The sequence below is a fragment of the Oncorhynchus nerka genome, linkage group LG17 (genome assembly GCF_034236695.1).
Source record: "Oncorhynchus nerka isolate Pitt River linkage group LG17, Oner_Uvic_2.0, whole genome shotgun sequence".
NCBI classification, from domain to species: Eukaryota; Metazoa; Chordata; class Actinopteri; order Salmoniformes; family Salmonidae; genus Oncorhynchus; species Oncorhynchus nerka.
In genome coordinates, this window is record NC_088412.1 from 35012304 (window position 1) to 35038292 (window position 25989).

The 25989-nt window shown below is 42.2% G+C and overlaps 1 protein-coding gene across 1 annotated transcript in view; it reads right to left on the reverse strand.

The window, feature by feature from the left end:
- LOC115145159 (carboxyl-terminal PDZ ligand of neuronal nitric oxide synthase protein-like) overlaps positions 1 to 25989 on the reverse strand; it is a 249689-nt gene that overhangs the window by 120927 nt on the left and 102773 nt on the right. Inside the window, exon 3 of the mRNA XM_029686485.2 lies at positions 2668 to 2760. Coding sequence (XP_029542345.1) covers positions 2668 to 2760 — 93 coding nt within the window. The remainder of the gene's footprint in view (positions 1 to 2667; positions 2761 to 25989) is intronic.

The window sequence follows — 25989 nt, forward strand, 5'->3', positions numbered from 1 at the left end:
CAGTATCTGGACGAGTTGAAATTTCATCCCTGGCCAGAGAGCAGGCTGAGAGACAAAGCAGACACAACCCATTAGAGCCCCATTCAAACCACAATACCTTTCATTCACTGTACAGCTCATAATAACAATAAAAACACCAGTTCACTCCAGCTGTTTAGAATAATACAACCAGAGCTTCTGGGTCTGGCAGAGGCACTTACTGTCTGCTTAGAGGGCCTCACCAGAGTCTGAGGCGCTTCTCTCTTTTTTTCCACAGGGGTTATCGAGGGCAATTATCCTTCACGGTCTAGTGGTCACTTCCTCTATTCCGCCCTTCCTCCTCTCTCTATTCCCTTTCTCTTCCTTCTATATTCTTTCCTCCTTTTTTCCTTCCCTCCTTCCTCCTCTCTCTGTTCTCATTTCCCTCCATAAGTTATATGGTTCCCATATAAAGGTAAGGGCCTGTGTGGACTCTAAAGGGTAATCCATTCTGCACTGGAATGACTTTGATATAGAAGACTTGCTGGCAGTTTGTGTTCAAGTATTGGGTCTCATTCTCCCCCTCCACTGACTGCATAATTAATGCCACATCCACAGAGGTTTTTTGGCTGGGATGTGTAGGGAGGTGAGATATAGGCCATTGGACCCCCGAGGAGCAGATAGGCCGGCGCACCCTCGAGGACATGGAAGCATCCATTGGCATTTAGAGTGGGATAGAGTGGAGAAATGCACAGCACACACACACACGCATGACTTGTCCTTTGTGTGGTTTAACTTAGAGGTGTGCCCTGGAGGACCACTAAGAACAATGAAGGCCTGCCTGTAATCAGTGTGAGGGAGGGAGGGGGAAGCTAATGCAGCTAGGGGATATTTATACCCAGGCCACATACCTCCTCTTTGTAGCCATCCTCCACCTTCCACCCACCCTCTACTCCTCACCATTGTTAAAGGTTGTTAAGGCTTGTTAAAATGTTCTACAGAGGCGAAATGCATTACAGGTTTCTATAGAGGTAAGTGGGCTTGGCAACTAAAACCCTCACAAACTTTTACAGATGCACAATTGAGAGCATCCTGTCGAGCTGTATCACCGCTTGGTACGGCAACTGCACCTCCCGCAACCGCAAGGCTCTCCAGAGGGTGGGGTGGTCTGCCTAACGCATTACCGGGGGCAAACTCCCCTCCCTCCAGAACACTTACAGCACCCGATGTCACAGGGTGATCATCAAGGACATCAACTACCCAGCCACTGTCTGTTCACCCCGCTATCATCCAGAAGGTGAGGTCAGTACAGGTGCATCAAAGCTGGGACCGAGAGACTGAAAAAGAGCTTCTATCTCAAGGCCATCAGAGGCTGCTGCCTATAGACATAGACTAGAAATCACTGGCCACTTTAAGAAAAGGAACACTAGTCACTTTGATAATGTTTACGTATCTTGCATTACTCATCTCATATGTATATACTGTATTCTATACTATTTTACTGTATCTTACTCACTTTAATAATGTTTACACATCTTGCATTACCCATCGCATATGTATATACTGCATTCTATACTATTCTACGGTATCTTAGTCCATGCCGCTCTGACATCGCTCGTCTATATATGTATTCTAAATTCATTCCTACTTAGATTTGTGTGTATTGGGTATATGTTGTGAAATTGTTAGATATTACTTGTTAGATATTACTGCACTGTCGGAGCTAGAAGCACAAGCATTTCGCTACACCCACAATAACATCTTCTAAACATGTGTATGTGACCAATACAATTGGATTTAATTCATAGCCCTCAGTCGCTGCCTTGAGCCGTATCTAACTGATTTGTACAGTCCTCTCTTTAGAAAACACTGGCTGGAGAGAGGAAAGAAAGGAGAGAGAGAGAGGAGAGAGAGACAAAGGAGGGAGAGGAAAGAACGGAACATCTCCATAAAGGACTCTAAACAATCGAAGGTCGAGGACGTTAGGAGAGTAGGAGACATCTGCTGAATACCAGTGGCTTCTTTATGCTTGTTTGCATACCAGGGATTATGACTGTACTTCTAGCTTGGCTTTAATAGTGAACTGTAGTAAAACTGAGAGACAGGAGAGAGGTCACCCAAGGTAATCCCAGTCTAACTACTGGCAAGAATTATAGTAAACCTAGCTCAGTGTAGAACTGCTATAAAGAAAGCTTTATAGAGAGAAAGACGGGGTGAGTGGAATAGGGGACACATGTTTAGCAAAGGACGGATTTGCTCCTGTCCTGCACTCTACCTTGTCTCATGCATTGTTTATCAGGGCACAGATTCAATCCTCTCTTCCATTCTACTATATCTGGAGCGTTATTTAGCAGGGCACAGATTTGCTACTCTGCCACTCTACCCTGTCGGAAACATTAGTTTAGCCAGGCACATATTCACTCCTTTCCTTCACTCTACCATGTCTGGAGCTTTATTTAGCAAGGCACAGATTCGCTAATCATTCCCTCTCACTGCTGGTGACAGGATTTGAATTCCACTCACTCCTTAACAGAATCCCAGGATATGACACACCTCAGTAATGGCTGAGTGGGCACAGTTTGACAGCGGAGGTTAGAAACAACACAACACCCATCCACTCCCTGCCCCTAAGCTCCAGACAGTCACAAATGTAAAGATATTAACAGGTTACAGAAAAATAAATAAAGGACTCACTATAAACAGACTCACTTTTTTCTTTTTTCTTAGTGCCACCTTCACTCCATCCACTGAGACTATGATGTTGACCTTCTTCTTCTTTATGTTTTTCACTTTGAATTCATACTGTGGAAAGAAAGATTGATTAACATTAGTAACAATATAAAAATGAGAGATAAATGGATTCACTTTTAATTAGAGAAGAATGGATTCACATTTCAATGGTAGTTAGGGATACTATAGCTATCACATTTCACATTGGATTTATTAACTATGAAAAGGTAAGAAGTGTTTTTAATTCTGGTGCCGCTCTGCACACACAAGCTTGTTAGCTAGCTAGCTCTGGTACAATGTTAAGCCAACTCTGAAGTTCAGAGACAGTTCAAAATAAATGGCAATAGAAACAAGTAAAACAAATGACAGTGCACATAGTTTGCTGTCATTTCAGCTGCTTGATGTGATTGTGTGTTAGCTTTAGTTGGCTAGTTAGGAGCGGGAAAGAAGTAGCTAGCCTCTATGGCAATGTTTTTTGCTTAAAACAGTAGTCACCAACCTTACTTGAGTCGAGATCACTTTCCAAATGCAAGCCGAGATCTACTGTTCAGATGTTTTTTAACATTACTTAAAAAGCGTAAGCCTATGCAACATAAAATAATTAAAAACAGTACTGTAGTAATGAGGTTTGTACAGTAGGCTATAGGCCCAAAACAATATCACAACATATTGGCCTTGCTTGAATTGCCCTGCTAATGCACTGATGTTCTTCTCACATCAAATCAAATCAAATTGTATTGGTCACATACACACGGTTAGCAGATGTTATTGTGAGTGTAGCAAAATGCTTGTGCTTCTAGTTCCGACAGTGCAGCAATATCTAACAAGTAATATCTAACAATTCCTTCCCCAACAAATACCTAATACACACAAATCTAAGTAAAGGAATGGAATAAGAATATATACATATAATATATGGATGAGCAATGACAGAGCGGCACAGTGAAGATGCAATAGATACAGTAGTATATAATACGGTATATACTGTACATATGAGATGAGTAATGCAAGATTAAAGTGGTATTATTAAAGTGACAAGAGTTCCATTTATTAAAGTGGCCAATCATTTCAAGTCTGTATGTAGGCAGCCGCCTCACTGTGCTAGTGATGGCTATTTAACAGTGTAATTGCCTTGAGATAGAAGCTGTTTTTCAGTCTCTTGGTCCCAGCTTTGATGCACCTGTATGGACCTTGCCTTCCGGAAGGTAGCAGTGTGAACAGGCAGTGGCTCTGGTGGTTGTTGACCTTGCTAATCTTTTTGGCCTTCCCGTGACATCGGGTGCTGTAAGTGTCCTGGAGGGTAGGTGGTCTGCCCCTGGTGATGCATTGTGCAGACCGCACGATCCTCTGGAGAGCCCTGTGGTTGCAGGCGGTGTAGTTGCCTTACCAGGCGGTGATACAGCCCGACAGGGTGCTCTCAATTGTGCATCTGTAAATGTTTGTGAGGGTTTTAGGTGACAAGCCACATTTCTAAAGCCTCCTTCCTCAGTGCCGTTGAGCCTACTTCACCAGACTGTGTGTGTGGGTGGACCATTTGAGTTAGTCAGTGATGTGTACGCAGAGGAACTTAAAACTTTCCACCTTCTCCACGGCTGTCCTGTCGATGTGGATAGGGGAGTGCTCCCTCTGCTGTGTCCTTAAGTCCACGATCATCTCCTTTGTTTTGTTGACGTTGAGTGAGAGGTTATTTTTCTGACACCACCCTCCCAGAGCCCTCACCTCCTCCCTGTAGGCTGTCTCGTCGTTATTTGTAATCAAGCCTACTACTGTTGTGTCGTCTGCAAACTTGATGATTGAGTTGGAGGTGTACATGGCCACGCAGTTATGGGTGAACAGGGAGTACAGGAGGGGGCTGAGTACCCACCCTTGTGGGGCCCCAGTGTTGAGGATCAGCGAAGTGGAGATGTTGTTTCTTACTTTCACCACCTGGAGGTGGCCCGTCAGGAAGTCCAGGACCCAATTGCACAGGGTGGGGTTGAGACCCAGGGACTCAAACTTAATGATGAGTTTGGAGGGTACTATGGTGTTGAATGCTGAGCTATAGTCAATGAACAGCATTCTTACATAGGTATTCCTCTTGTCCCGATGAGATAGGGCAGTGTACAGTGTGATGGCGATTGCATTGTCTATGGACCTATTCGGGCGGTAAGCAAATTGAAGTCGGTCTAGGGTGACAGGTAAGGTAGAGGTGATCTGAACATGGACTAGTCTCGCAAAGCAATTCTCAGATAATTTAAAAAAGTATATTTCAACATTTGAGGTAGGCTACATGATCACACCGGTAATCAGTGTTCCCTCTAAGCTGTGCACGCACACGCGCCCCAGGACTACCTTCTTCTGCACAGAGAAGCACTAGATTGAACTTCACTCAACTTTCTAGAGTGTTCCCCGTAAGTTAGCAATACCAATGTTTCCCTTTACTGTGGGAATTGTGATCAAATCAACGCGATATTAGCCACTTTCAATGCAACATACCGAAACAAAGTGAACTATGCAAGACTTAGTATGCAAAACTATTTATGCAAGAAATGTCGTTGTAGGCAGAAGACATTGGAGTAGGATTCTATTAAATTGACAGGCATGACTAAACAGTCTACAGTTGAAGTCGGAAGTTTACATACACCTAAGCCAAATACATTTAAACTCAGTTTTTCACAATTCCTGACATTTAATCCTGGTGAAAATTCCCTCTATTAGGTCAGTTAGGATCACCACTTTATTTTAAGAATGTGAAATGTCAGAATAATAGTAGAAGGAAAGATTTATTTTAGCTTGTATTTTCATCACATTCCAAGCGGGTCAGAAGTTTACATACACTCAATTAGTATTTGGTAGCATTGCCTTTAAATTGTTTAAATTGGCTCAAATGTTTTGTCTAGCCTTCCCACAAAAAGTTGGGTGAATTTTGCCCCATTACACCTGACAGAGCTGGTGTAACTGAGTCAGATTTGTAGGCCTCCTTGCTTGCACATACTTTTTCAGTTCTGCCCAAAAATGTTGTATGGGATTGAAGTCAGGGCTTTGTGATGGCCACTCCAATACCTTGACTTTGTTGTCCTTAAGCCATTTTGCCACAACTTTGGAAGTATGCGTGGGGTCATTGTCCATTTAGAAGACCCATTTGCGACCAAGCTTGAACTTTCTGACTGATGTCTTGAGATGTTGCTTCAATATATCCACATAATTTTCCATCCTCATGATGCAATCTAGTTTGTGAAGTGCACCAGTCCCTTCTGCAGTAAAGCACCCCCACAATATAATGCTGCCACCCCCGTGCTTCAGAGTTGGGATGGTGTTCTTCGGCTTGCAAGCCTCCCCCTTTTCCTCCAAACATAACGATGGTCATTATGACCAAACAGTCCTATTTCTGTTTCATCAGACCAGAGGATATTTCTCCAAAAAGTATGATCTTTGTCCCCATTTGCAGTTGCAAACTGTAGTCTGGCTTTTTTATGGCGGTTTTGGAGCAGTGGCTTCTTTCTTGCTGAGCGGCCTTTCAGGTAATGTCGATATAGGAGTCAATTTACTGTGGATATAGATACTTTTGTACCTGTTTCCTCCAGCATCTTCACAAGGTCCTTTGCTGTTGTTCTGGGATTGATTTGCACTTTTTGCACCAAAGTACGTACGTTCATATCTAGGAGACAGAACGCATCTCCTTCCTGAGCGGTATGACGGCTGTGTGGTCCCATGGTGTTTATACTTGCGTACTATTGTTTGAACAGATGAACGTGGTACCTTCAGGCGTTTGTAAATTGCTCCCAAGGATGAACCAGACTTGTGCAGGTCTACAATTTTTTGCCTGAGGTCTTGGCTGATTTCTTTTTATTTTCTCATGATGTCAAGCAGAAGTACTGAGTATGAAGGTAGGCCTTGAAATACATCCACAGGTACACCGCCAATTGACTCAAATTATGTCAATTAGCCTATCAGAAGCTTCTAAAGCCATGACATATTTTTTCTGGAATTTTTCAAGCTGTTTAAAGTCACAGTCAACTTAGTATATGTACATTTCTGACCCACTGGAATTGTAATACAGTGAATTATAAGTGAAATAATCGGTCTGTAAACAATTGTTGGAAAAATTACTTGTGTCATGCACAAAGTAGATTGCCACCGACTTGCCAAAACTATAGTTTGTTAACAAGACATTTGTGGAGTGGTTGAAAACAAGTTTTAATGACTCCAACCTAAGTGTATGTAAACTTCTGACTTCAACTGGATCTGTGCCATTCACTTTGAACTAGACTGTTTTTATAGCATGAGCAGTTGTGAGTAGATGTGCTTGTTTTGAGATCAAAGCAAGAGTTACATATAGCGAAGTGCACATTTGTACATTTGCTCATATCCTTTGCTAGTTGGTGAGTTATTAGCCCAGTCATAGATCATTTGTAGTCAGCAATGGGGGAGTGATTGCTTCCTACAAGACATCAAAATGGTGTGCATTTCTAGAAATCTGATTTTTTTGTCTTAAATGAGAAATGTTGTATTTTGAGACAGGCTTGAATAAATTGACCAAATTACCACAAATTACCAAAAGTATGTGGACGCCTGCTTGTCAAACATCTCATTCCAAAATCATGGGCATTAATGGGGATTTGGTCCCCCCCTTTGCTGCTATAACAGCCTCCACTCTTCTGGGAAGGATTTCTACTAGATGTTGGAACATTGCTGTGGGGACTTGTTTCCATTCAGCCACAAGAGCATTAGTGAGGTTGGGCACTGATTTTGGGCGATTAGGCCTGGCTAGCAGTTGGCGTTCCAATTCATCCCAAAGGTGTTCGATGGGGTTGAGGTCAGAGCTCTTTGCAGGCCATCAAGTTGTTCCACACCAATCTCGACAAACCATTTCTGTATGGACCCCAATTTGTGCACAGGGGCATTGTCATGCTGTAACAGGTAAGGGCCTTCCCCAAACTGCTGCCACAATCTTAGCAGCACTGGAACTAAGGGGCCTAGCCTGAACCATGAAAAATAGCCCCAGACCATTATTCCTCCTCCATCAAACTTTACTCTATTGACACTATTCATTGAGGCCAGTAGCATTCTCCTGGCATCCGCCAAACCCAGATTTGTCCGTCGGATTGCCAGATGGTGAAGCGTGATTCATCACTCCAGAGAACGCGTTTCCACAGCTCCAGACTCCAATATCGGCAAACTTTACACCACTCCAGCCGTCACTTGGCATTGCGCATTGGTGATCTTAGGCTTGTCTGCGGCTGCTTGGCCATGGAAATTTCATGAAGCTCCCGACAAACAATTATTGTGCTGACATTGCTTCCAGGGGCCTACAGAGGGGTAGAGACAGACATACAGACAGCACATGTGTTTCAGCATGTGTGTGGGTACTGCATGTGCATATTTGTTTGGCTTGTGTGGGCATCTGAATGGCCTCTTTTTTAATGGTATTTTTTAAGGAGCAGGGCTGTCCCACTCCTTTTGTAATTTTATAGGTTTATTGAAGAGATAGTAAAGTGTTGGAATGACAGGATTAGGATGAGCCAAAGGGCAGTGGGCCGGATTTGAACCCATGCCGACTCCGCCATACATGTGTGTTGTGGTCAGCGTTTTTAACTGCTGGACCACACAGGCCATACGAAAACATCTATCTAATGCAGGGGTGTCAAAGTCAAATGGACGGAGGGCCAAATAAAAAAATCAGCTACAAGACGAGGGCCGGACTGTTCGAATGTTCATTGAAAATTTTTTAAATGACGCATATAGTCTAGTGAACCTAATTGAACCTACTGAAAACCTAACAAATATATTACAATATGATCAGATAAATAAAGCAATATTTTCTTATGGCTCTGTCAGTAATCTTTAATTTTCAACAGACACAAAAGACAAATTTCCTTTATATAAATATCCCCATAACATGAACATTAAATGAAAGAAACCGGTATTCAAGGCACCATCAGTAGACTATATTTTCTATTTTAGCAAAAGTGGGCTAAATTTACTTCAAAGAAAAAACAATAATAGCAATTTTCTATCATCCACTCAACTGAAATATTTTAAAATATAATTGGATTGAAATACAAAAAAATAAAGTGCAAAAATCTATTAATCAAAAACAACACTTTGTTTAAGGAGAAGTAACATGCAGTGAAAACAAATATTAAATTTTAACTTTTAAACTTGAACTGAGTAAAAACTCTAAATATGTGATTGCACAGTAATGTTCACTTGTTTGAGGTTGAGGTGATACTTGGTGGTGTCCCATCTTTTCCACAAGTTCATCAATGTTCGGGTAAGGCTCTGAGCTGAAGAAATCCTCAGAATTGAGGTGTTCAGCAGTAAGTCGACTTCTGTGTGATGTTTTGTTCAGGTTCATCAAAGAAAACAGTTGTTCACACAGGTATGTGCTGCCAAACATAGACAACGTTTGAGCAGCCTGGATGCGCAGCTGGGGCATTGTGCCGGGAGGAAACGGGCGAACTCCGCAGCACCCACTGCCGCATATTTTGCCCTCAGTGCATCATTGCATTGGAGGTCAATCAACTCCATTTGGAGGTTTGGTGGTGAGCTTTCCACGTCAACAGCAAATGGGTTACCGAGCAGTTCCAACCTGCTTTTTGTGCTTCAAAGTCAGCAAATCGGCGTCGAAAGTCAGCGGCAAGCATACCTATTTTATCAGCCAACTGTGTGCTCGGGAACGCACTGGTAGAGAGCTTCTCTTTCATGGTCTGGCAGCTGGGAAAGTGGCTCAAATTTTCTTTACGCATCTGCGTCTCCCACAGAGTCAGTTTGGTTTTAAATGCCTTCACTGTACTGTACATATCAGAGATGACACGATCCCGACCCTGCAGCTGCAAGTTTATTGCATTCAGATGACTCGTAATGTCACACAGAAAAGCCATTTCACACAGAAACATTTCGTCTCGGAGTTGTGTTGTGTCTTTCCCTTTGCTGTCCAAGAACAGACAAATCTCCTCACGAAGCTCGAAACATCTTTGAAGCACCTTTCCCTGGCTTAGCCATCGCACCTCTGTGTGATAAGGCAAATCACCATGCTCCGTTTCTAACTCCGTCAGAAATGCCTTGAACTGGCGGTGATTCAAACCTTTGGCTCTGATAAAGTTAACTGTGCGCGTGATGATGCTCATTACATGCTCCATTTTCAAGGCTTTACCGCACAACGCTTCCTGGTGTATGATACAATGATAAGCTGTCAGCTCACCTGTCGCGTTTTCCTCTTGCATCTTTTCCCGTATCTTCGCCACCAGTCCGCTCCTGTGTCCACACATCGCAGGTGCTCCGTCGGTTGTCAAACCCACGAGTTTTTCCCAAGGCAGCTCCATCTCATTTACACATCTTGACACCTCTTCATACAAATCATGCCCCGTAGTTGTGCCATGCATAGGACGTAAAGCCAAAAACTCCTCTGTCACGCTTAGGTTGGAGTCCACTCCGCGGATGAAAATTGACAACTGGGCAATGTCAGAAATGTCGGTGCTCTCATCCACAGCCAAGGAATATGCAATAAAATCTTTTCCCTTTTTCACAAGCTGCTCTTTTAGATTGATGGACAACTGGTCTACTCTCTCGGCAATGGTGTTTCTGCTCAGACTCACATTTAAAAGAGTTGCCTTTTTCTGGGCAAACTTCGTCACAAACTTTAATCATGCAGTTTTTGATGAAATCCCCTCCGTAAATGGCCGGGCTGATTTAGCGATCTCTTCTGCCAAAATAAAACTGGCCTTGACAGCAGCCTGGCCTTGTGATTTGGCTTTTTTGAACAGAGCCTGTCGAGATTTGAGGCCTCGTTTTAATTCCTCTGCCTTTTGTAGCCTTTGTTCCATGTCCATATTCTTGTTTTTGTCCGCGTGTTTCGTTTCATAATGTCGTCTCAGATTATACTCTTTCAGTACCGCCACACTTTCTCCACACAGAAGACACACAGGTTTTCCAGCTACCTTCGTGAACATATACTCCGACTCCCACCTTGTTTGAAACCCCCGGTTCTCAGTATCCACCTTCCGTTTTGCCATTTTTGATGGGTATCTGAAAGTTAATTTTACTGTGATGCTGACGACTGCTGTGCCAATAAATATTGAAATGAAGCAGCCTACTGCTCGGTGCGTCACCTTTGCATTGTGGGAAATGTAGTATTGGTGCGTGTAAAAGATCTGCGGGCTGCCGGCTTGCTGCGGGCCGGTTCTAATAATAAATCAAGATCATCCCAGGGGCCGTAAAAAACCTTCTTGCGGGCCGGATGTGGCCCGCGGGCCTTGACTCTGACATATGTGATCTAATGGCTCTCACTGGGCAGCTGGCACATACAGTATATGCATCTATGCAGCGTAATCAGTCAATCATCAGTCAATCACATCAATTAGTCTGGTCAGGCAGGCTAGTAAAGAGGCGCCACAGCACATTCACTTTCAATTTCCAATCTATATTGACTACTGATGATGGGATGTTCAACAACACATGAAATGACCAAATAAACGGACCTAATTACGACAGTTAACGCTGCAATGGCTCCCTGCAACAACAAAAAAGCCAGAGACCATAAATGTTTGTGCTGCCATTTTGAAAATTAAGATCTTGTGGAAAAACAGGGCTTAGAAGACGAATCCTTCCCTTAGAAATACTTTTCATGTAAATACTATACGGTGTGTGTCTCAGAATTTGATTCATTTAACATTTAGCCTTCATATTGCCAGAAAAGCAGGTCATTATTTCCTAAAGGTCGGCTCCAGCCGTTTGCTCTGTAATCCATTTAAGCAATAACAACACGATCAGACAAACGTAATGCCATCTTCAGTATCAAATGCTATTTTCAGACACATACAAATACCATTCATATCATCCAACAATGACAGAGCCATTCATCAACGACTGCCAAAATAATAAACATTTTCACAGAGGTTGGATGCGGTATTTTACCTGCATTTCGTCTTTCACACACACACGTATGAAAGTACACGCGCGCACACACACACACACACCCTCAGACAGTAAAACTCTGCAAAAGGTGTCTTTCAGAAGTCTGCCAGCTAGTGCACGAGTTCAGTGTGCCAGCATATGCATGGAAGGGTCCGGTCTTAAAGAAATAGTTGCCTTATGAAAGAGCATACACTTTTAATCTTTAAAGGGGAAATCTGGACTTGAATTAATGACAAAGTGGTATCCCTGCCGCTGTTTTAGTAAAACGCTGAGGGATCGGGCTGGAGAAATGTAACTACTCACAAATAGTTCATAGACAGAAATATGGTTCAACGGAATGAGTGTAGTTTTGACCATGTTTTGAAGCAATACAGTGTTTGTTTACATTTACATTACAAACATTGGATTAAAACAAGTTTATATCTTGGGTTCTGATGGGATACAACAGTTGAACTAAGCTCATGAGGCATTTATAAGTTACAGTATATTAATGGGTATACTGTATATCAGTAATTTATAAGTACAAAAAATGCATGTACAGTAGTAACTGCGGATTGCCCATTTAAAGACTTTATGAAGTAGTCCTTGAGAGAAATTGTGGTGTGTGTGTGTGCATGCTGTCCAACTTTCCTTCCATCTGTTAGGGGGGAGAGCTAGAGCATACAAAGCCAGGCCAATACTGTTACCCACCCACCTGCCTACACACACACACACAAACGCACACACACGGACACACACACGCAGTCCCTGAGCAGCAGTGCGTGTTACTACCCAGGGGCCAAAGTGATCCATGAGGGCTCTAATTCAATCCTAACAAGTAGAATTAGTTTGGATTATCGAGCAGGAACCATCAGGTAGATCAATCAATCTCCCTGACACCTCTCCTCCTGAGAGAGAGTGGGAATACGGGAGAGAGGAAGAGGGGGGAATAAGGGAGAGGGAGAGAGTTTGAGTGTGGGTCTGTGTGAAAGAATGAGGTCAAGAAAGAAAGAGAAACTGGTAATGGTTTGAGGAATGTAATATTTTGACTGAGTTGACTGTCTGGGAGAAAAGGTAAGAGTGAAATCTCCAATTTCCAATATCTAAAACCCTGATAATTTTACGGAGACAGAGTGAGGGGCCAGACACCTGCCTTCTGCCATCTTCCCTTTTAAATAACAGATTGGCTGTTAAACACAACCTAGTGCCCAAACTACACCAGGACGTTCTAGACCCTACACACTAGTGGACATCTAATAAGATTAGATAAGTTAAAAGTTACCCACTGGGCATGCACTGGTGGAATCAACGTTGTTTGCACGTAATTTCAATGAAATGACGTTGAACTAACATGCAATAGACGCTGAATTGATGTCGGTACCCAGTGGGTAATGGCTCCATCTGGCCCTCTAGTCAAGATGGAATTTGTGCCATTTTCCTAGAACTATCCAATAATTTCAGATCTCCACAAGTGGCTAGGAATCGATTTGCGATTGGGCGACTGTGTTTTAAAACAAGTCATTAAAACCCAAACCACTTAAACTCATATTACTATGATCAAGTTTGGGGCATTTCCATCTAAAAGGACCCATGAGCACCAACCTGTGAAGTTCATAGGAGCATATAAAATTGGATTTCAAATGATAGTTAAGAGTCTATATTTTTGAGACATTAATTAAGGCATATGGTCATTTTCATGTAAAAGGACCCATGAGCACCAACCTGTGAAGTTCATAGGAGGATGTCAAATTGGGTGTCAAATGAAAGCTAAGTGTCTATATATATGAGAAATTAACACATACACATTATTCAACCATTTCCATCCAAACAATTTGGAAGAAGCAAAATATTTGATTTTGGGCCAAACTGATGGAAAATGGGTCTTAGGCAAGATCTTCCAGAAGAAGTCTTAAAAGGTATTAGACATAAATAAAGAAACAATAATGTTGATGTAAAGACCACTGCCTACTAATATCAACACTTACTGTATATTTAGTTTTGGACAAATTACTTGCCTTCTGTAAGTTTAAGAAACATTGTATTGTGCCTTGTAATTCCGTTAACAAAAACTCACATATCTTTAAGATATTTTCTAATTTGTCTCCCTCATGGGGACAATGAAAGTTCATGCATTAGAAGTAACAAGTACAGGTAGACCTACCAATTAGTTACAGTGTTTTACTGATATGAAGTTTGTTTATGAAATCACCAAAAAAATCTGTTATGAAATGACTGCAATTGAATTGGCTACAATGGGAAATCATAGTAGTCACCTGCTACTGTCTTCCCTTTCACTGGCATACTGTTATGTTCAAATGAAATCTAATTTTATTTCTCACATGCACCGAATACAACAGGTGTCCTTACCCTGAAATGCTTACTTAACCAACAATGCAGTTCAAGAAATAAAGTTAATAAATATTAAATAAACAAAAGTAAAAAATAAAATGAAAAGTAACACAATAAATAACAATAACGAGGCTATATACAGGTACAGGTTAGTCAAGGTATGTTCAGCTCATAACTCTTTTTTTCTCTCTTTCTGTCGTCTGGTGTTCAAAGACTGAAAACAGTCTGGACTACACTTCCCTCTCATTCTCCATTTCTCTCTCTCTCTGTCGCTCTCACTCTCTCTTCTCTCTCTCTCTCTCTCCAGTTAATGCCACCTACCATGAGAACTACCACCTACCCTCTTTCCATTTAGTGTGACGAGCATCTTCAGCCAACCGACCCTGGACATTTGGTCAGTCCGTCCATTTGGTCAGTCCGTCCTGGCCTGACCAAATCTGAAGCAATCCTAGAAGTCTATATTTCACAAGTTTGGACAGCATAGTACAGTACAGCAGAGCACAGTAGAGAATGGTACGGTACAGTACAGTAAAGTAAAGAAAAGTATAGTACGGTACAATACTGTACAGTAGAGTTCAGTACAGCAGAGCACAGTAGAGAACGGTACAGTACAGTAAAGTAAAGAAAAGTATAGTACGGTACAATACTGTACAGTAGAGTTCAGTACAGCAGAGCACAGTAGAGAAAGGTACAGTACAGTAAAGTAAAGAAAAGTATAGTACGGTACAATACTGTACAGTAGAGTTCAGTACAGCAGAGCACAGTAGAGAACGGTACAGTACAGTAAAGTAAAGAAAAGTATAGTACGGTACAATACTGTACAGTAGAGTTCAGTACAGCAGAGCACAGTAGAGAACGGTACAGTACAGTAATGTAAAGAAAAGTATAGTACGGTACAATACTGTACAGTAGAGTTCAGTACAGCAGAGCACACTAGAGTAGAGTACAGTATAATGTACTATACTGTACTCTACTCTACTGTGCTTATACTGTGATGTCCAAACTTGTGAAACATAGACATCTATGATTGTTTCAGATTTGCTCTAGTCTGGACCAACCAAATGTGGTCTTGTTTGGGGGTAGAACTCATTACAATATAGCCAGTGTGTACAATAACACCCAAATATGCAAAATAATGATATTTGTGTACCTATTCAGGATTCTTCACCATGACAATAATGATATTCATATCCATAATTATGCATTTCTGTATAGTACAGATCAGGGATCCATAATATAATTCCAATACCGTTATTCTGTTACATGTTGTAAATCCACTTCATCTACTGTAGTTCAATAATCAAAGTTAAAAAAAAATGTTTTTAACTCAATGCGCGATGTCATAGCTGACACCCCATTCTTTCTGCAGATATCTTTAAATCTTAATTCGGAGCAGATATTTAACAGTGTTTTGGGAAAATGTGATCTGAGGGAGCTTTTACTGTAATCCTGTTACCAAACTTTGCATCTGCACAATTCTTCCAGTAAAAGTGTTTTAGTAAAAATGTGTGTAAATTGTTCAAAGTAGTCCTTGTGCATCGAGTTGTACAGTTTGTTAAACTTTGAAATCAATAATTTTTATTTCACATACATTTTAAAGTGAAAAATCTGAGTCAAAGCGTAATTCCGTTATCGTACAATTGCCCTTTGTGTTATGTTGTTTGAAGAGAGAGGCCTTTGGCCTTCAATTCCCACACAGAGATGCTATGTGTCCATGGCTACCGGAGTTACAAGAGCGAGAGTGGTTTCCATAGCGAGTCGTTAGAATATCACAATGTCCTCCAGAAGTATTCATCTAGAAATAGTAATTACCATGTCATCATTATTTTCTCTCTTTCTGTTTTCCTCAAATTTTCTTAATCTCTTCCCTTTTGTCTCTCTCTCTCTCAATTTGTCTCTCTCTTCGTCTCTCATATCTCACTAAGGACGTATGACTTGGAGAAATAGAGGGAGAAAGAGAGCAATAGAGTCGTCCCATGTCATTTCAGTAAGCCATGACACCCACCATCTCAGATCATTCAGAAATTGTTTCTGTAGTTAGAAACAGAGAGCATTCCTACACCATTATTTTGTTGAATTTATATTTTATCTCTGTGAAATTAAGGTAATTTATTGACCCCAAATTGGCCCTTTTAATTTATAGGATACACATAATATTCAATAAATATAGTACCCAACATCCAATTTGGACCATAATTCTTCCTACCATTGAGTAAAACATGAGAAATAAAATGGTAAAAAGCCACCCACGGATTTTCCACACCTCACACCAATCCCACCTCAACAACCAGTATACAGTATCAGTTCTCTATGTCTGACAAGTAGTATGGAGCTGTGGCTTGGGATATTGCTTCTTCATTCTATGTAATGTATTCCTTGTGAATCTTGTGATCCATTTTGTTGGTCTCGTGTTTATTAAATGTATAACAACATTTTCTTTGCAACTTGGGTAGAACACCAATAGCTTTTGCTCATGATGAAAGTAAATTGTCCAGCCAGTCCATGAAAGCAATTCAATGTGTCCTTCTATTGGCAACGTAATGCCTCAACCAAACACTCTTTGAATTGTCCAACAAATGGCAGCTCTCTGAGGGGGCTATCCCTATCCAACTGCTCTTAAACGCTAGTAAAACCAAATGCATGCTTTTCAACCGATCGCTGCCTGCACCCGCTTGCCCGACTAGCATCACCACACTGGATGGTTCCGACCTTGAATATGTGGACACCTATAAGTACCTAGGTGTCTGGCTAGACTGCAAACTCTCCTTCCAGACCCATAACAAACATCTCCAATCGAAAATCAAATCAAGAGTCGGCTTTCTATTCCGCAACAAAGCCTCCTTCACTCACGCTGCCAAGCTTACCCTAGTAAAACTGACTATCCTACCGATCCTCGACTACGGCGATATCATCTACAAAATGGCTTCCAACACTCTTCTCAGCAAACTGGATGCAGTTTATCACAGTGCCATCCGTTTTGTCACTAAAGCACCTTATACTACCCACCACTGCGACTTGTATGCTCTAGTCGGCTGGCCCTCGCTACATATTCGTCGCCAGACCCACTGGCTCCAGGTCATCTACAAGGCCATGCTAGGCAAAGCGCCGCCTTATCTCAGCTCACTGGTCACGATGGCAACACCCATCCGTAGCACGCGCTCCAGCAGGTGTATCTCATTGAGCATCCCCAAAGCCAACACCTCATTCGGCCGCCTTTCGTTCCAGTACTCTGCTGCCTGTGACTGGAACGATTTGCAAAAATCGCTGAAGTTGGAGACTTTTATCTCCCTCACCAACTTCAAACATCAGCTATCTGAGCAGCTAACCGATCGCTGCAGCTGTACATAATCTATTGGTAAATAGCCCACCCATTCTCACCTACCTCATCCCCACAGTTTTTATTTATTTACCTTTCTGCTCTTTTGCACACAAATATCTCTACCTGTACATGATCATCTGATCATTTATCACTCCAGTGTTAATCTGCAATATTGTAATTATTCGCCTACCTCCTCATGCCTTTTGCACACATTGTATATAGACTCCCCTTTTTTTTCTCTACTGTGTTATTGACTTGTTAATTGTTTACTCCATGTGTAACTCTGTGTTGTCTGTTCACTCTGCTATGCTTTATCTTGGCCAGGTCGCAGTTGCAAATGAGAACCTGTTCTCAACTAGCCTACCTGGTTAAATAAAGGTGAAATAAAAATAAAATAAATAGTGCAATTCTAATACGAAGACTTTTCTTACAAAAATGTTGTGACAACTGTTAACAAAATAATACAATTATAAAACATTGCATTTCTTTAAATACAAAATTATAAAACACCTTTATATGTAGTGTGATTCGTGACATTTTCCATTAAATCCAGCCAAACCTAATACCATTACTATTGCAAAACACTTTGTATATATTAGGGATCCCCTTTTAGCTGCTTCCATTGCAGCAGCTACTCTTCCTGGAGTCCAAACACATTAAGGCTCTTACATTACACATAAAACAAAAGATAAAACAGTACATCATATAACATTATTACACCACTACATATCTACAATACAAAATGAATAATACCACCATACAATATTATTTCAATGTGCTTGTGTGTAGAGTGCTAGTGTTGTGTGTGTATGTGTGTGTCTGTACCTGTGTGTGTGTCTCTTCACAGTCCCCGCTGTTCCATGAGGTGTATTTTTATCTGTTTTTTAAAATCTGATTCTACTGCTTGTATCAGTTACCTGATGTGGAATAGAGTTCCATGTAGTCATGGCTCTTTGCAGTACGGTAAGCCTCCCATTGTCTATTCTGGACTTGTGAAGAGACCTCTGGTGGCATGTCTTGTGGGGTATGCATGGGTGTCCATGCTGTGTGCTAGTAGTTTAAACAGACAGCTCGGTGCATTCAGCTTGTCAACACATTTTTAAAAAAGTAGTCAATCTCTCCTCCACTGAGCCATGCGACATGTATATCATAAATGTTAGATCCCTGTGTACATTTAAGGCCCAACCGGGCTGCCCTTCTGAGCCAATTGTAATTGTCCTAAGTCCCTCTTTGTGGCACCTGACCACATGACAGATCAGTAGTCAAGGTGTGACAAAAATAGGGCCTGTAGGATCTGCCTTGATATAGTGTTGTTAAGAAGGCAGAGCAGTGCTTTATTATGGACAGACTTCTCCCCAACTTAGCTACTGTTGTATCAACATGTTTTGACCATAACAGTGTACAATCCAGGATTACTCCAAGTAGTTTAGTCACCTCAACTTGCTCAATTTCCACATTATTCATTACAATATATAGTTGAGGTTTAGGGTTTAGTGAATCATTTGTCCCAAATACAGTGCTTTAAGAACTAACTTATTCCTTGCCACCCTTTCTGAAACTAACTGCAGCTCCTTGTTAAGTGTTGACGTAATTTCAGTCGCTGTAGTAGCTGACATGTATAGTGTTGAGTCATCTGCATATATAGACACTAAAAGCCAGTGGCATGTCGTTAGTAAAGAATGAAAAAAGTAAGGGGCCTGGACACCTGCCCTGGGGAATTCCTGATTCTACCTGGATTATGTTGGAGAGCCTTCCATTAAAGAATACCCTCTGTGTTCTGTTATACAGGTCACTTTTTATCCACAATATAGCAGGGGGTGTAAAGCCATAACACAAGTTTTCAGCAGACTATGGTCGATAATGTCTAACAAAAGAGCCCCCACAATCTATTCGCCATCAAGGGTTTGAAACAGGCTGATTGGTTGGCTATTTGAGCCAGTAATGGGGGCTTTACTATTCTTAGGTAGCGGGATGACTTTTGCTTCCCTCCTGAGGGCCCACACTTTCTAGTAGGCTTAAATTGAAGATATGGCAAATATACAGTGTGTGTTTGGGATTTTGAAGACCATTAGCGACCATAACATTGAAACCATCAGAACTGCTGTAGACAAATGGTTTGCTCGTTCACCAAGAATGGTCTAACTAATCCAGACCTATTTGGAAGGGAATAAATCCCCACACACAGGGGCCGTTTACTGGACACAGATTAAGCCTAAGAGAAGGACAAACTGAATTTCTTTCACGGAGGACCGGCTTCAATTATAAGGATGACCGCACAATTTATTTTCATCATGAGCAAAGGCTATTGGGTTTCTACCCAACGTTGCAATGAACATGTTGTGATCCCGTGTGGCTCAGTTGGTAGAGCATGGCACTTACAACGCCAAGGTTAATGGGTCTGATTCCCATGGGAGACCAGTTGGAAAAAGTATGTGCTAAATCTCTTTGAAAATGCTAAATCTTTGGAAAAGAGTGTCTTTGGAAAAGAGTGTCTGCTAAATGACTAAAATGTTCACATGTAATCCATCTAATAAACACAAGAGATCAGCTAAATGGATAAAAGGGTGTAGCAGTAGCAGGAAAAGCGTCACCAGATTCACAGGGAATACATTACGTAGGACGAAGAAGCAATACGCCAAGCCACAGCTCTATACTACTTGTCAGACACAGAGAACTGATACTATATACTGGTTGTTGGGTGTGGGATTGAGAATGATCAGTGGGCAAGTGGCTCCTTATAAGGAAGCTGTGGGGCTCACTTCATTCAACACTTGATCTGTTTGTCTCCAAAGTTTCATGTTTCATTCTGGGGAGTGGTTGCGATACTACAGCAGCAGCCAGTAGAAAGGAGATGTCTCATTCCCCTCAGCCTATTAGAAAGATTAGAGAGCTAGCCCATGGTATTACTCATACCAGAGATAGCTGTCGATATTTTCCAGCACTGAGAGTGAGAACACACTCCATCTCTACATTACAGTGACCAAAGGAACACACTGATCAGTAGAGCTGAATAAACACACTACAGGGAATACAGTGTACAGCTTCTTATTTATCTCTCTCTCTCTTTTTCTTGAATTTGATATCTTTTATCAGACATTATGAATAGAGAGAGATAGAGAGAAAGTACAATGAAGAGAGAAAGGGAAAGAGAGAGGGGTGTGTGTGCCTCACTTTGTGGGCTATTCCATTACTGAGGTGGTGTGAGCCTCCCCCTCTCCCTCTTTCCTTTTTCTATTGACAGTGGAAATAATGTGATTGAATACAGTTACTGTATCTAGTCTGGTTGGAACAGAATAGGGTTCTGTGCTAGAACACAGGCAAACTCAATTTGGAAGACATTTTGCGATAGATTACTTCCAAGGCATTTTCATTTTCAAGGCCAATCTGTGAGGAATGCTGACAGTGGTTTGACCTCAGCTGAATGATGGCGTTCTGAGGTTTAGTTGAAAGACCCTCTTTCTCTCAATTCAATTCAAAGGGCTGTATTGGTATGGGAAACATGTTCACATCGCCAAAGCAAGTGACATAGATAAGCAAACATGAAATAAACTTTCTCTCCCATTAGGTAAAAAAAGTACAATGAAGAGAGAAAGGGAAAGAGAGAAGGGTGTGTGTGCCTCACTTTGTGGGCTATTCCATTACTGAGTGGAGTGAATCTATCACTGAGTGAATCTATCAATTCAATTCAATTTGCTTTATTGGCATGACGTAACAATGTACATATTGCCAAAGCTTACTTTGGAGATTTACAATATTAACATAGTTAATAATAATAATCAATATTCTCTCTCTCTCTCTCGCTCTCTCTTACTCTCTCTCTATGGCCCTGTCTCTCTCTCTGGCCCTGTCTCTCTCTCTTTCCCTGTCTCTCTCTCTTGCCCTGTCTCTGTAAAAAAAAGGCTGCCCCGCTTTGTTCTAACCTCCCCTCACAGTCCCCTTTCTACTGTACAGGTTTTGCTGTTCTGTAGCTAATGTTAGCGTGGCGATACTGCTTTGCAACTATTGCTTATTTGCCTAAGTGCCATTATTTCATTGGTTGCACAATTGCTTATGAAAATGTTATTTGCTTGTATTGGTAAACAGTTGGTTGTATGCACACGCTACCACAGCACTTTTCATAGTGGCCTTTGCTAGTGTAATGCACTGCCATGGGCAAGCTTCTAGAATATTTGGAGCTTGTACATGCACAGAGTAATTTATGACCCTTTGGCGCAGGGCAGATCAGATAATCTCTTCAGCCTGCAGATTCAGATGACAGCTTCACAAGGCCAGAGAGAGAGGGTGCCATAAATCTTGTCCTCTTGTCAATCTCAGTAATTATTTTCTCTCTCTCCAGCAAGAGGCTAATGTTTAGGTTCATGTCATTGCTGCTGTGTTTACATCCCTTTATAGACTTGTTATAAGTGTAATGCCATATGCCATTTTATAATGTACATATGTACTGTATATTACATAGTTATAACCCTTAAACTAATACAGTTTACATGTGTGCATATTCTTGCCTTATAGAACCACAAGTCATTTGGATTAACACGACAAGTAAGATTCCAAGTCATTCCAATCAACATCCATTTTAAAGAACCGAAGTGTGTGTGTGCTTAATTGGTGGTGGTGACGAAGAAAAGGAATAAAAACCCTGAAAGGAGAAGCATCCGCTTTGTTCTTACTGGACATCCTGTAGAGGGTCAGAACCCAAGTCATAATCAGCATTAAGTACAAAGCGGGTGAGGGCTTAGAAGCCAACCACTCAGACGAGCTTCAGCTAACCGCTTTTTCATGGTCCTTAATTTTGTCGGATTTCTGACCAGCTTCAGGTAGGATGGCTTCATTAGCCGAAGATGACCCGTTTCCGGACCCCAGGATGCAGACGATTTACCCTGCATCCCTAAGCCGTATGGGGCTGCTGTCATCACCCACACCACACATACAAAAAAGCAGTCGCTTCCCAAATGAAGATCAGCTGCGAGGCCCTACACACCTTTCTCATTGTACCGTCGACCAGCCCTGCTCCAGGTCTTGTCTGTGGTTAAGGCGTGACCACACCCACTCCAGTTGGGAGCTGCAGAGGGACTACGAGGAGCTGCTCTGTGAGAGGGAAGAGAGCAGGAGTGCGTACTCTAGGTCCACCCGGCCTGAGTCACCTCCCCCGGAGCACAGCTACCGCCACTGCTGTCCTGACCGCCACCGCTCTTGGCATCCCCGGCTAGAGCCATCATCTCCACCACGGTAGCACCACTGCTGGTACTCCCAGAGTCGGACCGGCTACTCCCCTGAGAGACACTACTCCAGGCCCTCTCGGTCTGAGTGTTCGCCATCTCCACGGGACCACTGGATCCCCCAATATGTTTCGAGGTGGCCCAGCTATTCACCAGATCAATGTCGCTCCAAGCCTCTCCGGCTGGAGCTTAATTTGTATCTACAAGAGTGTTGGGAGCACCACCTCCACCCGAGGTGATCCAGCTGCTCTGCCGACTGACGTGCCTCTAGGCCCTCCCGGCCCTCCCGGCCAGAGGCACGGGAGCGTTGAGTCCACCTCTGCTCCCCAGAGTTGTCTAGTGCCCCAGCAGATGATAACAACTCCAGAGGGAACAGTCCACTACACCAAGATCTGTATCCCCCTCAGCCAGAGCCTCGACTAGCCATAGTTAAGGAGACTCCCCCTCCAATCGTAGAGCCACAGCCAGCTGTAGCCATGGGGCTCATTCTGGTTGCCTTTGCGGAGTAGTCCTCTCCTCCCAGTGGGGATCCCCTGCTAGTTGAAGCAGCCTCTTGGGTGACCGAGGTTCGACTGTCTGCTACCGTTGAACCTTTAACCACGAAGTATCTACCTGCCTCTCCCGACCTTCAGTCTTTGGCCCTAGTTGCAGGTTCACACTGCTCTGACTTAGGTTCCCGGACTCCTGCCATACAGCTAGGCTTCCAGTCATCTGTTGTTCTAGGTCCACAGTTCCCTGTACTAGTAGCCACTATGTTTGTTGCTCTGCCAGGCCCTAGATATCCAACCCAGCTAGGACAAACGTTTGCTTTGCCATCAGGTCTGCAGTATCCTGCCCTGCGCGAACCGCAGACCCCTCCCTTATTTGATACGCACTGTCCTAGCCCGCCAGACTTAGAGCCCCTTGCCATGCTAGGCCCTAAGTTAGCTGGCATGTTTGCAGGTCTGCAGTCTCCTGCCTTGCTTGGATTGCAGCCCCCTGCCTTTATTAGTATGCAGTTGCCTATCACACCAGGTTTAGATCATCCTGCCTTGCTAGGCCCTAAATTCACTGCACTAGGCTCGCTGTCTCCAGACACAGTCAGCGCATAGTTCTCTAGACCGCCAGGCTTAGAACCTCCTCCCCTCCCAGGCCTCAAGTTTGACCAGACGCACACAAGGACTGGACTTAACCCAGTCTGGTCCCTTCACTGCTCTGCTCCTCTGCCCCGCCTGTCCTGCGGGATAAGATTAGGCATGCTAGGACTAAACTCCCCCTTTCAGAGACTTTGGCCCTTTATAGGCCCCCATTAGAGACTGTACCATTTAGGTTAGAGGCCATTTCGTGGATGTTAATATTTCCATAAGAAATATTGTGGCAGCTGTAAAAAAAAAAAAAAAGAATGAATAAGTTATGTTAGTTTGGCTGCCCAGTCTAACTTAGTCTTCACTTACTCATCATAGCCCTGCCATTCCCAACCAATCAGAGTACTTGGAAATGCACACATCTGGACACTGCACCTTCCCACTCAGGACAGAGTGTCATCGTTGTCCGAAGAGGGAATAAGCAAGGATGCCATGCGTACAGTGCATTCGGAATGTATTCAGACCCTTGACTTTTTCCACATTTTGTTACGTTACAGCCTTATTCAAAAATGTATTCAATATTTTTTATTATCAATCTACACACAATACTTCATAATGCCAAATCGAAAACAGGTTTTTCATTTAAAAAATGCACATTTATTAAAAATAAAAACAGAAATACCTCATTTACATAAGTATTCCGAATCTTTGCTATGAGACTCAAAATTGAGCTCAGGTGCATCCTGTTTCCATTGATTGTCCTTCATGTTTCTACAACTTGATTAGAGTCTACCTGTGGTAAATTCAATTGATTGGGCATCATGGCACGGTGGCCTCCATCATTCTTAAATGGTTGAAGTTTGGAACCACCAAGACTCTTCCTCTTCCCTTGAACCTGATCGAACATTTCTGGTGGGTCATTGAATATCCCTTTGAGCATGGTGAAGTTATTAATTAGGCTTTGGATGGTGTATCAATACACCCAGTCATTACAAAGAAAAGGTGTCCTTCCTAACTCAGTTGTTGGAGAGGAAGGAAACCACACAGGGGTTTCACCATGAGGCCAATGGCCAGTTACAGAGTTGAATGGCTGTGATAGGAGAAAACTGAGGATGGATCAACAACATTGTAGTTACTCCACAATACTAACCTAAATGGCAGAGTGAAAAGAAGGAAGTCTGTACAGAATAAATATTCCAAAACATGCATCCTGTTTGTAATAATTAAAACTGCCAAAAATGTGGCAAAGAAATTACCTTTATGTCCTGAATGTCCATAACACTTTGTTTATGTTTTGGGGAAATCCAACACATCACTGAGTACCACTCTTAATATTTTCAAGCATAGTGGTGTTTATGGGTATGCTTGTCATTGGCATACACTAGGGAGTTTTTTAGGATGAAAATAAATTGGAATAGAGCTAAGCTAAGGCAAAATCCTGAGAAAAACCTGGTTCAGTCTGCTTCCCAACACACTGGGATACCAAGTTACATTTCAGTAGGAAAATAACCTAAAACACCATGCCAAATCTACACTGGAGTTTCTTACCAAAACAAAATCAAATGTAACTGAGTGGCCTAGTCAGAGTTTTGACATAAATTGTCTTGAAAATTTATGGCAAGACTGGAACATGTCTGCCTAGCAAGGATCAACATCCAATTTGACAGAGCTTGAAAATGTATACAAATAATCATTTGCAAATATTGTACAATCCAAGTGTGCAAAACTCAGAAAGACTCACAGCTGTAATCACTGGCAAAGGTGATTCTAACATGTATTGACTAAGGGGTGTGAATATTTCTGTAAATGACATATTTCTGTATTTATTTAATTTTCAATAAATGTGCAAAAACAATCTAAAAACATGTTTTCACTTTGTCATTATGCGGTATTGTGTGTAGGTGGGTGAATTTTTTTTTTTAATACATTTTGAATTCAAGCTGTAACACAACTTAATGTGGAATAAGTCAAGGGGTATGAATACTTTCTGAAGGCACTGTAACTCCCTCACACAGACACAGGGGTAAGGCTGTGACAGTCATGAAATTTTGGATGACGGTAATTGCCAAATGACCGCGGTCACTGTAATTACCGTTATAATAGTATGTGCCAGAGGTGTGGACTTGAGTCACATGACTTGTCCTCGAGTCAGACTCGAGTCACAACTTGCCTGTCTTGACTTGGGCTTGACTCGGACTTGCCTGTCTTGACTTGGGATTTCACTTGGGACATGAATGCTAAGACTTGAGACTTACTTGTGACTTGTAAAACAATGACTTGGTCCCACCTCTGGTATGTGCTGCCATAGAAATAGAATGAATACAAAGGGAATCCCCAATTCGGGTGCACACATAGGAGCAAAGCAGGAAGTAAAATATAGTGTACCTATGAATCTACCAGTCAAATGACCAGGGTTAGAAGTTCTAAGCCCGTTCTACTCAATATATTTCTACACGTTCTACTGCTGCATTGTGATTGT